The 14602-nt window shown below is 40.5% G+C and overlaps 1 protein-coding gene across 1 annotated transcript in view; it reads left to right on the top strand.

The window, feature by feature from the left end:
• Window positions 1-484: 484 nt before the first annotated feature.
• LOC115477096 (nesprin-2-like) overlaps window positions 485-14602 on the top strand; it is a 119511-nt gene continuing 105393 nt past the window's right edge. Inside the window, exons 1-6 of the mRNA XM_030213712.1 lie at window positions 485-507; window positions 1560-1722; window positions 3216-3300; window positions 7128-7315; window positions 11326-11490; window positions 14256-14405. Of these exons, the coding sequence (XP_030069572.1) occupies window positions 485-507; window positions 1560-1722; window positions 3216-3300; window positions 7128-7315; window positions 11326-11490; window positions 14256-14405 (774 nt within the window). The remainder of the gene's footprint in view (window positions 508-1559; window positions 1723-3215; window positions 3301-7127; window positions 7316-11325; window positions 11491-14255; window positions 14406-14602) is intronic.

The following is a 14602-nucleotide window of genomic DNA, read 5'->3' on the forward strand; positions in this document are numbered from 1 at the left end:
TCTCACTGTATGTTTAACCAATGACAAAAAATAAACTTGTGGATTTTTTTCCATCTATTTTATGCAGGTTTCAACCCCCCCCGTTTACTAAAGCTTAGCTCGAGTTATCTGCAGCAGGGACCATTTTATTCCTATGGGCCTTGGGCCCTGCTGCAGATAACTCGAGCTAAGCTTTAGTAAACAACCCCCTTAGTATGAAAGTGCCTTTAATGTACATGTTTAGTGCAGATTTTCAAAGGGAAACCAATATCAAACTTTCCAAAGAGGGAAGTTTTAAAACCATGTGTACAGATAAAACACTACTTTACCTGAGGAAACCTTTACAAAATTGCTTGCCTTGTTTCTGGCAAAAAATAGACACGTTGAGCCATTTTGCATGCACTGTTATCTGCTGTAGGGGGAGATGTCCAGGGAGGCAGGAATAAACCTACACCAACAATTTAGAATTTTCGAAAGTATTGTGCTTATTTTAACTCAGAAGAAAATGGCTGCACAATCTAGCAGTGGGTATTTTTCTGGGGTAAATTTTGAAATGAAAGCTTGTGCATATTGTTTCATAATCTGTTAAAATATGAGGAGTGGAAAGTTTGCAGTGTTCAGTGATGCGGGTAGTTATAAAATTAACTACATAGTATCCTGTTTCTCCTGCTCCACATAATATTTGAATGTGCTACTGTGCTGAAAAGAGATTTTTCAGCAGAGGCCCTTTTACTAAGCTGCGCTAAAAAGTGGTGGCGCTGTTGTCAGAGCGGCAGTAAAATGGCCGCATTTCCACATTTGTCTTTAATGGCCACATGGTAATTTTGCAATTAGCACATGGCTCTTACCGTGGGAGCCCTTACCTACCAACCACTTATTTTGTAAGTGCTAAGAACTTCTATGCTAACCCTGCGATAATCGGGCAGTGCATGGCAATGTGCCTGCACTACCCAATTAACACAGGGCACACATAATCTCTACTTATAGCCATGCCTCCTGTGCTGAAAAATAAAAAATATTTTTCAGCACGAGATTAGCACCTGGTGATGGGCACTCTACCATGGGATGCCTGAGCACTTCCCATGGCAGTGCTTTTTTGCCATGCAGTAGGCACATATTAGTACCTACTGTGGCTTAGTAAAAGGGCCCCAAAAAGGAATGTCCCCTTTTGAAATAGTACTTAATTTGCAAGTACTAGTGAGAGGCACATTTGAGTAAATGTTGAATGGGCATATCAAACAATGGTAGAACTGTATACAAGGAATGGCACTGGCAGAGAACCTATATTAATAATTTATTTTTTAATATCGCAACTTTTCAGCACTAAGCTGCAAGTCTTGCTCTTAAATTTACTTTTAGATCCCTGCCACAAGCTTCTAATCTGAGAAGCTGGAAAATCAATTTCGGTTTTTTATTAGTTGATATTTATTACTTTGTTCTGATGGAGTAATATTTATTACAGCATCACCTTCTTTGTGCTACAGTACCTAATGCAGAATCTTCAAATGCTTTAAAATTAAATTTGGTTTACATTATTGGGGATTGTCCTGCCAACAAAGTTTAATTTTGGTGTTTTTCAGATTTAACAACATCAAGAGCAAAAAATTTGGCACCTTCCTAGATTATCATTACTCAAGGCATAAAGTTTTGGCCTTGCTGGATGAGGTCAAACCGAACTTAGATACCTGGATTGCTCCACAGAGGACCAAAGAGTCTGTAGAATCCCTGCTTGTGGATTGGCATGTAAGATGAAATCAACACCTTAATAAGTTTTGAAGAATTTTGCTTTTGCTCATAATTAAAACATACACAGAACCATGATGATAGAATGAATGACAAGATATGCCAGTGTATACTTTATTATTCTTCATTCCAGATGAATGGAGGTGACATTTGTGGCTTTTTTTTTTTTAGGGTGCGATCAGCAGTTCCCTAAAGCAGGGCTTGAAATTTTCATAAATATCTCAATTTGTGTACTTTGGAAGAAAGGCTGGAGAGGGGAGATATGAAAGGGAAATGGGACTGGATATACCGCCTTTCTGTGGTATTTTGCAACTACATTCAAAGCGGTTTACATATATACAGCTATTTATTTTGTACCTGGGGCAATGGAGGGTTAAGTGACTTGCCCAGAGTCACAAGGAGCTGCAGTGGGAATCGAACTCAGTTCCCCAGGATCAAAGTCCGCTGCACTAACCACTAGGCTACTCCTTCACTCAATATCTTGATATTGATATTTATTGACATTGGTAGAGCTATTTAGAACTCTGTTTACAAAGGCACGTTAGCGTTTTTAGTGCGCAGTAAACATAAGCACGTTCTAACAATATAGATGCCCACAGGAATATTATGGGCATCTACACGGTTAGCGCATGCTAAAAACGCTAGTGTGCCTTTGTAAACGGGGCCCTTAAATACTTATGTGGCATAAATGCACAGGAAGCAAGTCTCTTTTTCAGTTGAAAGGAAGCTTTGAAATGAGGGGACATAAGATGAAGTTGAAAGGAGATAGACTCAGAAGTAACCCGAGGACATATTTCTTCACAGAAAGGGTAGTGAATTTGTAGAACGGCTTCCTGGTGGAAGGGGTGGAGATGAAAACAGTATCTGAATTCAAGAGAGGTTGTGAAAATGCATAGGATTTCTAAGGGACTGATAGAGAGAGTAGATGGCATGGATGGACAGACTGAATAGACCATATGGTCTTTATCTGACTACATTTTTCTATGTTTCTATGAATAGTTAACTGAATTAGATTGCACTCTTGAGTTTTATTTTCATAAGTACTAAGGATGTGCATTTATTGGTGCTCAGTTGGTTTGTTATTGCAGACTAAGGGAGGAAGTTATCAACATGGGCTACCGTTAAGATGGGTTATCTAACCCAGGTTATTAGTAACGAGATATCATTCCATAAAATGGGACCTGTGCTAAAAAAAAAAAAAACCATGAGTTATGGTAAAGTAACCCATCTTAATGGCAGCCCTTGTTGATAACTTCCCCCCTTAATGTGCAATAAATCAATATAGCATGTGTTAGCCTATTAATTAATACATCTTAAAATGTTTTAATGCATATTTAAAAACTTGTATTAAAATGAATGTGTGAAAAGGCCAAAAGAACCTAAAACAAAGTTTTGCCCTGTGCATATCCCTAATTAATGCTTGATCTCTTGGTTTGTGTCCTTTTCAGTAGTAGTAGTAGTTTCTAAATATCCTGCTTCCTTTTTCTTGGCAGAATGTTACTGAAAAGCTTGAACTTGAAACTGCTTTCCAAACCTTCAAAGAAATAAGTAATAGAATCTTAAGCTTGGACGTTTTAGGTAAGAGGAGGCTATTGTTTGATGCACTTTACTGAAAATATTTTGATAGTGTGGTGTGTTTTTTTTTTTAATCTGTACTTTTATATCCCATTCATTTACTAACAGGAATATACTTTGCCAAAGACAATAGTAAGCACTGAGATATATTTCTTTCTCATTTAGGCAGTTATTTTACAAGCACTGTTCATGTTTTAGGGTGCATAAACCAGCAATTAGGGGTCCTTTTACCAAGCTGTGGTAAAAAGGAGACTGCGCAATCGTCAACATATGTTTTTAATGCACGCTGAGGCCCCCTTGGACCACAGCAGGTAAAAGGCTGTCTTTTTTGCTGGATAAGAAATGATGGTGATGTAAGTGAACCACTTGCCGTGTGACCTTTTTTGGGTGTGGGCGGGCACTTACTGCCACCCATTGGGTGCACAACGCTGCTCAATTACCGCCAAGTAAGCACCAGCACAATAAAAATAGAAATATTTTTGTAGTGTTGGAAATGGAGCTTGCACTGGGGGTGGGAACTACAGCTGGGCTCCTGCAGTCAAAGGGTCTCTTAGAGAGGAATATTGCAAGCCTGTCTAAATCCTAGGGGCCCTTTTACTAAGCTGCGTGAGTGGTAAAGAGCACTATACTCAAAGAACTCAAGCATGAAATTGCTAATCTGCTGTCAGTAATATGTAAACATGGTTTAATGGGACAGAGTCAGCATGGGTTCAACCAAGGGAAGTCTTGCCTCACTAATTTGCTTCATTTCTTTGAAGGCTGAATAAACACGTGGATAAAGGTGAACCGGTTGATATAGTGTATCTAGATTTTCAGAAAGCTTTTGATAAAGTTCCTCATGAGAGACTCTTGAGAAAATTAAAGAGTCATGGGATAGGAGGCAATGCCCTTCTGTGGATTAGGAATTGGTTATTGAACAGAAAACAGCGGGTAACGTTAAATGGTCATTTCTGTTAATAGAGGAGGGTGAACAGTGGAGTGCCGCAGGGATCGGTACTGGGACCGGTGCTATTTAACATATTTATAAATGATATGGAAATTGGAGCAACGAGTGAGGTGATTAAATTTGCAGATGACAGAAAACTATTCAAGGTTGTTAAAACACGTGCGGATTGTGAAATATTGCAGGAAGGCCTTAGGAAATTGGAAGACTGGGCATCCAAATGGCAGATGAAATTTAATGTGGACAAATGCAAGGTGATACACATTGGAAAGAATAATTTGAATCATAGTTACCTGATGCTAGGATCCACTCACGAAAAAGATCTAGGTGTTGTTTTAGATAATACGCTGAAATCTTCTGCTTAGTGTGCGGCAGCGGGATGCTAGGAATTATTAGGAAAGGGATGGTGAATAAGACTGAAAATACTATAATGCCTCTGTATCGCTCCATGGTGTAACTGCACGTTGAGTATTACATTCATTTCTAGTTCATGTATCTCAAAAATGTTATAGTGAAATTAGAAAAGATTCAAACAAGAGCGGCCAAAATGATAAAGGGGATGGAACTCCTCTCGTATGAGGAAAGGCTGAAGAGGTTATGGCTCTTCAGCTTAGAAAAGAGACGGATGAGGGGAGATATAATTGAGGTCTATAAAATCCTGCGAGGTGTTGAATGAGTAGAAGTACACCGATTTTTTGCTCATTCCAAAAGTGCAAAGACTAGGGGACATTAAAGGAAGTTACATGAAAATACTTTTAAAACAAATAGGAGGAAATATTTTTTTACTTAACGAATAATTAAGCTCTGGAACTCTTTGCCAGAGGATGTGGTAATGGCAGTTAACATATCTGGGTTTTAAAAAGGTTTGGACAAGTTCCTGGAGGAAAAGTCCATAGTGTCCTATTGAGACAGACATGGGAAACAACAGCTTGCCCTGGGATTTGTAGCATGGAATGTTGCCTTGATTTGGGTTTCTGCCAGGTACTTGTGACTTGGCTTGGCCACTGTTGGAAACAGGATACTGGGCTAGATGAATCATTGGTCTGACCCAGTATGGCTACTTTTATGTTTTTATATTATGTTCTTATGGGATGTGCTGAGGCATCTCGTGGTAGTATGGCCATCAGCACACTCCACTTACGTGTTAAAAGTTTTAATTTTTTGCCATAGGTGTCATGTCTGGGGGCGGATAGTAGGTGTGCCCTGCGCTAATCAGGTAGTACAGATACATTACCGCATGCTGCCTGTATAGTGCAGTAGTGCAGGAGCCCTTACTGCCTACTAAATAGGTGGTGGTAAGGGCTCCTACAGTAACGGGCATACGCTAATTGGGAAATTAGCATGTGGCCATTATAAAAAAAATATGGAAAGGTGGCCATTTTACCAGTGTGCTAAAAGTGGCTGCAGCATGTGGGGAAACCCACACGCTGACAATGGCAACAGCCACTATTTAGCATGGCTTGGTAAAAGGACCCCCCCCCCCCCCCCCCAGTTTTACAAAGCCAGCATATACATGTCTAAAACTTAAACCATACATATGTCAAGTGGAGTGGACTGGTCTGGGCATGTTTTGGGTTGGACTAGGGTATGGCTAAAAAAGAAATTTGTATTCTAGGGCCGCAGTTCTGTTAAAACTTTTAATCGTGATTAATCTAGCATTTAATCGCTCGATTAAAGTTGAGCCATAGCCAGCTGTTCATGGGGGGGGGGGGGGGGGGGAACAGGGATGGGGGGGCACTTTTCCTCCTCCTCTCCCTCCCCCACCCACATTAGATATCATACCTGTGCTGGTGGGGATGCTGAAGCCAGTCGAAAATCATTGCCAAAGTGTCCTCTTTCCTCCTTGTGCTGCCTCAGCAGCGAAGAAGTCAGCAGGATGCCTCCAGCTGCTGACGCTAGCGCTCCCCAAGCATGCTCAGTTTATTCACAATTTAAGCATTCTCCCTGTGCCCCCTGTGCCTTCACCCATTCTCTCTCCCTGTACCCCCAGGCCTTCACCTGTTCTTTCTCTCTCCCTGTGCCCCCTGTGCTTTCACCCATTCTCTCTCTCTCCATGTGCCCCTCTGTGCCTTCACCCATTCTTTCTCTCTGTTTGTCTGTCTCTCTTTAATATTCCTCCCCTCCCACATTTTCCCTCAATTCCCCCCGCCCTCCCATTTCAATACGCTACCGGCCACTAGAGGGCGAAGATTTACTGCAAGACAACTAATGAAGTAAACTGGGAGGGGAGAGCCGCTGGTGGTCCCAGAGGGGAGAAAGAGATGCTGGACTGGGTAGGAGGTGGGGAGGAAGGATGGTTGGTTAATCACTAATCTCAATAAATTTTTAAAATCGTGATTAATGATTAATGCGTTAATCGCAGCATTAATTGCGATTAACGTGCAGCCCTACTGTATTGCTATTTATCTATGTCCAAACAAATCAATGTTGAGATTGATACTTGCTAGTCAGGATGTCTAGGTTTCCAAAAAAATGCTCATATTGAGCAGCACCCCACTGGTGAGATTAGGGGAAGTCACTCCCTTAATCCTCAAGTGGTTTATGTTCCCACCTGTTCCAAAAGGCTCTCTGACAACACTGGAAAAAATATACATGTAGTTTCTAAAATGGTTGACATAAAAGTATATGTTCCGGCATATTCACCTTTGTGGCCGTGTTGACCCGTTGATATTTTAGACATTTCTGGTTCTAAAATGAATGCTCCCACTGCACGTAACTGGCGCATGAAGCTCCATTCTTCAGTGTGGTTTAGAACAGGCTCTGTGTTGGCAGATACTAATGGAACTTGTACATCCTTTCTAAAATGCTGCTTTACATGTGATGTAATGGAGAACAATGTACAGAATTTTTTTTCTCTGATTCCTGTTATACTTTCTTAAACTTGCAGTTGGTGCCTCTTACTCCAGCAGCAAAGATTTTAAGAAGGTGGAATCTGACATTTCTTTATGCATGGAACAAATTTACAATGCAAAGTCAACACTGCAAAAAGTTCTCTCATCTTGGGCAAAATACACAAAAGATGCACAGTTACTTAAAGACTGGCTGCATGAGACACAGAAACAACATCCTAAGAAGGTACTAAGCAGAATTGTTTCTTATTGTTTCTAAAAGCTTGTTAGAGTTTTTACTTTAATGTTTGTAGCAGATATTAATTTTGATATACAGTCAGTTTGAATTGCTTGTAGAGAACACACAGTAATATTTGGGTCAATATTTGAAAGCACTTAAAGGGTAAGGGTAATGCATTTGATATACTGCCTTTCTATGGTACAACCACGTATGATACACCGGTACTTTCTCTGTCCCTAGTGGGCTCACAATCTAAGTTTTATGTACCTGGGACAATGGAGGGTTAGGTGACTGCCCAGGGTCACAAGGAGCTGTAGTAGGAATCAGACTCAGTTCCCCTTGTTCTCAGCCCATTTCATTAACCATTATGCTGCTCCTCCACTCCACTGGGATGAAGCATTAGCGGAGCCAGGATGGTCCTAGAACTTATCCGGATAGTGGTGGTATTCACACAAAAATTATAATGAGGAGTGAGGGACACAGAATTTCCAAAACAAAATCACACACTAACTCACAAGAACATGAGAATACAGCCAAAATGCTACTGACCAGTGGCGAAGGAAAAAGCCTCAGAATTCAGGTCCAGACCATGGAAGTTCCTTTGGAGAGAGAGCCTGATGCTTATACAGATAAGTTTGAACCTTTTTTTGGACACATAAAATTTAGTAAAAGTTTAACATCTATAACAATGATAGATGGTAATATTTAATTGTAACTGCGAGTGGAGGTGTTTTGCTTGTGGTGGAATAAGTTAAAGTACAGTTATGTACTCTATGAAGAATTTTGAGGCTTTTTCCTCTACCACTGATCGGTAGTATTTTAGCTGTATTCTCATATTCTTTAAGTGAGTTGGTGAGTGGTGGTATTCAGTCTACTATCTGGATAACTTAGGACAGATAGAATGCTGCCCTTACTTATCTGGATCAGTTATCCTGATAGCAGACTTATTAATCTGCTACTAACTGGATACGTTCCATCGCTGACTGCCTTTTCTGGATTTTTGGTGCCAGCCACAGTCCGGATAGTGGCTCTGGATATTTTTTTTAGAGCTGCAGCTGACATTTAAAAGGAGATATTACCTGCTAATTTTTGTTCCTTGAGTCTTTCCAGACCATTCCTGATGAGTGGGTATGTGCCCTCCTACCAGCAGATGGGAGACTGAGAACTACTGAGTGATGCCATAATATAAACACCTGTGCAGCCCAGAGCCCACAAATATTTCTATTGACGAAGCAACATGGTATAGAACAAAGAATGTCAGATATCCATATAATTGTCATGTCTACTACCTCAACACAAGCGGCGTCCTCGGGCTGTGCGTGGTCCCGTCAACACGCACACTTGACTGGCACTGCCTGAGCCATGTGTGTGTAGTCCTCTCTGCCATGTGTGTGTAGTCTTCTCTGGGTTTGTTCAGAGAGCGGTGGTTGCAGGCTCCTTAATTGCTTTGCTTCCATGCACCTGTTTCTGCTCTCTCTCTCTCTCTGCCTGGATTCCAGGCTCCTTGATTGCTTTGCTTCCACCCACCTGGGTCTGCTCTTCCTCTGCCTGGCTTCCCTTGCTTCTCTCCTATTGGTCTTATGGTTCTTACGGTTCCTCCTTCCCCTGCTCTTGTCCTATGGCTGTGCCCCTTCTCCCTGCTGATGTCAGACGCCAGCACTTTATCAGCAGAGCTCTCCCTGGACTCCATGCTTCGGCTCTACTTTGGTAGGTGTTTCTAACTGTAGTCTGCTTCTTATCTCCTGGTCCCTTGTTACTGACTTTCGCCTGCATATGGATTACTCTCTTGCCTGCCGCCTGCCTTTCGCCTGTACCTGGATTACTCTCTTGCCTGCCTAACCAAATCATGCATGATGTCCCCTGTTAGCTTTGAAGTAAGTATACATAGGAAATCAAATACATTAGCGTTTAACTTTAAAAAAGGAGACTATGATAAAATGAGAAGAACAGTGAAAAAAAAAACTTAGAGGAGCGACTGCGAGGGTCAAAATTTTACATCAGGTGTGGATGCTGTTCAAAACATCCTGGAAGCCCAGGCCAAATATATCCCGCGTATTAAAAAAGGACGGAAGACCAAACGACAGCCGGCATGGTTAAAAAGTGAGGTGAAGGAAGCTATTAGAGCTAAAAAAAAATCCTTCAGAAAATGGAAGAAGGAACCGACTGAAAATAATAAGAAACAGCCTAAGGAATGTCAAGTCAAATGCAAAGTGCTGATAAGGAAGGCTAAGAGGGACTTTGAAAAAAAGATTGTGTTGGAAGCCAAAACACATAGTAAAACTTTTTTTTAGGTATATTAAAAGCAGGAAGCTGGCAAAAGAATCGGTTGGACTGCTAGATGACCGAGGAGTAAAAGGGGCAAAGCCGTAGCGGAGAGATTAAATGAATTCTTTGCTTCAGTCTTCACCGAGGAAGATTTGGGTGAGATACCAGTGCTGGAAATGGTATTCGAAGCTGATGAGTCGGAGAAACTTAATAAATTCTCTGTAAACCTGGAGGATGTAATGGGGCAGTTCTACAAACTAAAGAGTAGCAAATCTCCTGGACCGGATGGTATTCATCCCAGAGTACCGATAGAACTGAAAAATGAGCTTGCAGAGCTATTGTTAGAAATATGTAATTTATCCTTAAAATTGAGCGTGGTACCAGAAGATTGGAGGGTGGCCAATGTAATGCCGATTTTTAAAAAAGGTTCCAGAGCAGATCCGGGAAATTATAGACCGGTGAGTCTGACGTTGGTGCCGGGCAAAATGGTAGAGACTATTATTAAGAACAAACTTACAGAGCATATTCAAAAGCATGGATTAATGAGACAAAATCAACATGGATTTAGTGAAGGGAAATCTTGCCTCACCAATCTACTACATTTCTTTGAAGGGGTGAACAAACATGTGGATAAAGGTGAACCAGTTGATATTGTGTATCTGGATTTTCAGAAGGCGTTTGACAAAGTACCTCATGAAAGACTCCAGAGGAAATTGGAGAGTCATGGGATAGGAGGTAGTGTTCTACTGTGGATTAAAAACTGGTTAAAAGATAGAAAACAGAGAGTAGGGTTAAATGGTCAGTATTCTTAATGGAGAAGTGTAGTTAGTGGGGTTCCCCAGGAGTCTGTGCTGGGACCGCTGCTTTTAAACATATTTATAAATGACCTAGAGATGGGAGTAACTAGTGAGGTAATTAAATTTGCTGATGACACAAAGTTATTCAAAGTTGTTAAATCGCGGGAGGATTGTGAAAAATTACAAGAGGACCTTACGAGACTGGGAGACTGGGCATCTAAATGGCAGATGACGTTTAATGTGAGCAAGTGCAAAGTGATGCATGTGGGAAAGAGGAACCCAAATTATAGCTACGTCATGCAAGGTTCCACGTTAGGAGTCACGGACCAAGAAAGGGATCTAGGTGTCGTCGTTGATGATACGTTGAAACCTTCTACTCAGTGTGCTGCTGTGGCTAAGAAAGAAACTAGAATGTTAGGTATTATTAGGAAAGGAATCGAAAACAAAAATGAGGATGTTATAATGCCTTTGTATCGCTCCATGGTGCGATACATCTACCATCTGCTGAGGAGACTGAGAAATACTGGCAGGCTCTGGACATCACTAAATGGTTCTCAGTCTCCCATTTGTCCCTGCTAGTAGGAGGGCACATACCCACTCTTTGGGAATAGTCTGGAGAGATAAGGAAATACCACTGATAGTGGAGACTGAATATTGACCTAAATGTATGCAGGGGTGCTTAAAGCAGTCACTTATAAGGTCCAGTACTCATGTTTTTTCCCCAATTATTAAGAATTGTGGATAGCTGACACTTTGAAGGCTAATGTCAGAGCAGCTTTTCCTGCTACTGTGTAAACTAGAAACTTATTTGAATGGATCATACTTCTGTGGTGATTATTATTAATAATAAAAATACTTTGCAGTAAACCCTATTAATAACTTGGACCAGATGAAAATGGATGCTTTCTGATGTTTAAACTGCTTCAGTTTCTTCTTTCCTCCTTATCCGTGCAGGTTCCCTCGGCAACCCTGTCATGGTTGAACTCTGCATATAGTTCTGTAAATGAAGCCGGGACTTTTCTTATTGAAGTGAGTGAGGAACAGTTGGGACTGAAACTCTCCAGTGAGCTGAAGAAACTCAACAAAAAATGGGTGAAATTCATAAAGAGGGTTAAGTTTGTAAGTTTTTTCTTTTCTTTGTGAAGTTCCTATGAATATAGTGCACCTGGCTTCATTTCAAAGAATAAGCTAGCCTAGATTTGTACTCATCAAATTGCTGCTCAGGGCTGGTAGAAGTCCAGTTTGGGACAGTGCTGAAGTTGTGCCACTTCATTGCTCCCTGAAAAGGAGACTGATAGTTTATTGAATTTTCAGACTACGAAAATAATCAAGAACAAATCTGGTTTGTTTACTTTGACAAACCATATAGGACTACAAATCCCTCCTCCCATGAGAACATTTTCTTGATCGTAAATATTGACTAAACCTTTTCATTGTAAAGCTGTAGTAGACAGAAGGACTCCGTAGACCACTGGTTCTCAAACTTGCCCTAGGGAACCACCAGCCAGTCAGGTTTTCAAGTTATCCCTAATGAATGCGCATGAGACAGATTTGCATGTCCGTCACCTCCATTATTTGTATATCTAAAAACCCAGCTGGCAGTTGGTTCCCCGGGACAGATTGGAGAACTGCTGCTCTAGACTGTCATCAGGGTCAATGTAGTGTCTTCAGAACATCAGCTGGTACTGGAAGGCAGCCTTGACTCTGGCTCAGCAGGCATGTTGGCCCAGTCATTGCTGTCCTGCTGCAGATTTCATTCATTCATTTAAACTGCCAGTCTTACTAAAAGACACCTTGCGGTATACACTCTAAAGATACACATAAAAATATAGTTTACATAGAGGCTCATTTTCAAAGCACTTAGCCTCCCAAAGTTCCATAGAAACCTATGGAACTTAGCCTCCCAAAGTGCTTTGAAAATATGCCTCCTAGTACAGCAAAAATATCATAAAACATTCAACATAAAAATAAAATTTTCAGACAGAAATTACAAATAGCAGCACTAAAAAAATAAACATCATTTGGTCTTCCATCACAGAAACCCCAGGCCTTCTCAGGCACAGTCTCTGAAAGATCAGTTAAGAAGTGAAGAAAATCATGTGAGGAGTGCCATGATAGGCTAATTTCATGACCAGCAGAGATCTTGTCTTTATTTATTTATTTATTTATTTGTTTGTTTATTTCATTTGTATCCCACGTTTTCCCATCTATTTGCAGGCTCAATGTGGCTTACATAGTTTTGTTAACATTGTCGTTCCAGGATATCGGATACAGTTAGTATTGTGCGGAGATTAGGTAGGGAAGAGAGAAGGAGGAGGGAGTGGTTAGGGTAGTTATAGAAGGTGGGCTTTATAGAGGGTAGGGTGGGCTGGTGAGGTGGATTATTTACTTAGGTGATGCAATAAAAGATTCCTATAATAGAACTCAAATAAAAGAAGGGTAAGATGAGAAGGATAATACTGTGGAAAATACCAACGGAAAATGACAAGTGAGCAGATAAGGGGGTTCTTAACTGGGACATTTGTATTTTCCCTACTTTTGAATAGTATCTGTTAGTTGTAAGTACATCACCATTTCAGTGCATAAGTTAGACCAGCTATTTTGCTGGTCATTTTGATCTAATCACTTAACATATTTACATAGGCTGATGACTTTGAAAACTTTTCCCGTGGAAATGTTGATTTAATACTGACTGTGTTTCTCTAATACTAATTTTTACTATATAATTTAGCTCTAAGATAATAATCCAGAGGCACCTGAATGGATTCATCTAACAGATATTGAGGGGGTTTAGGGGGGTTTGGGCTGTTGAGGGAATCAGTTGTTGAGGGGTTAGTGGGGGGGGGGGAGGGGGGGGAGGGTGGGGGGAATAGGGGGGATAAAAGGGTTATAAGCATAATGTTAAAATAAAAATTAAATTGTTGCATTGTCATGTGCTGGAGCCAATGGCTCGTTGTTATGTTTGAGATGTTATTTCAATAACAATTCAAAGTAAAAAAAAAAAAAATAAGCACGTAAAAGTACTTTGGTGGCGGGGGGGGGGGGGGCTTTTATTAAGATACACTAAGCCCTAACGTGGGCTTAGAGCATCTAAAAAAGCTTACTACAGGAGAAGCTAAGGCATCTTGCTGTAATTTTCCTGTTTATGTGTGCTAAGTGCACATTAATCTTTTTGTATATATTTTTTGAAGGGGGTTTGTCATGGGTGGAGAATGGGCATGGATGTGTTAACCAGCTAGCGTGCTGACATTAGTGTGTTCTAACTGGTTAATGCATTTGTAGCGTGGGAGCCCTTAGTGCCTCCTAAACAGAAGGAAGAAAGTGCTCCTGCGTTAATTTTTTCCAGGTGCCATGTGCTAATACTAACATTAGCACATGGCCTGAAAATAAATTGATAAAGGGCTATTTTATAGATGCGCTATAGGCTTAGAGTGCCGGAAAATCCCATTTTAGGACACACTAAGCCCATTTGGTAGCGAACCTTAGTAAAACAACCCCTTAAACATTTATGTAGTGCTACAAGGTTTACACATGCATTGTATACACATAGAAGAGAGTCCCTGCTCAGTGGTGCTTACAGCCTCGATTACAGACAAAAACTAACGACAGATGGAGGCTGAGGATGCCAGAAAGTTTGGTCTTCCATATGGTACAAACTTGCTCAAGTGCAATGTCCCACACTCTTGTCTTATGTGTAACATGAATACGGTGAATGCTACATGGCTCTAGGACAGGTGTATGTGTTCGGGTAAGTGGAAGAGGCAGTGAAATGTCTGTATTTTGCCTTTTATTATCCTACTTGGTCATGTTAAAGATGAAAAGAAATATATATACAAAGGAAATAGGTGCTGTTTGTATTACTAACATGCTACGCCTTTTAACAGGAGGAAACAAAAGCGAAAAGAGAAGAGTACAAATTAGCTAAAAGCAATGCAGAACATGTAGAGTCTTATTTGGAAGAAGCAACTAAGCTACTTAGCAACTCTGTTGATATTTCGACTCAAACTCTCAAGACATACATTCAGAATTTACAGGTACAGTATCAATGGTCATGATATCAGAGGCTAACTAACTTGAAGTATATACTATCTGAAAGATTTACTGTGTTCTATTTGATATAATATATTGCTGATGGAGACATAAAAACTCTGTTATATTTAATATGGGTGAATTTTCTTAAAAAGTTGGAAAATAAATCCTAAAAATAATCATAATAATATGTGAGAAGTGT

The sequence above is a fragment of the Microcaecilia unicolor genome, chromosome 9 (assembly GCF_901765095.1).
Source record: "Microcaecilia unicolor chromosome 9, aMicUni1.1, whole genome shotgun sequence".
Lineage (NCBI taxonomy): Eukaryota > Metazoa > Chordata > Amphibia > Gymnophiona > Siphonopidae > Microcaecilia > Microcaecilia unicolor.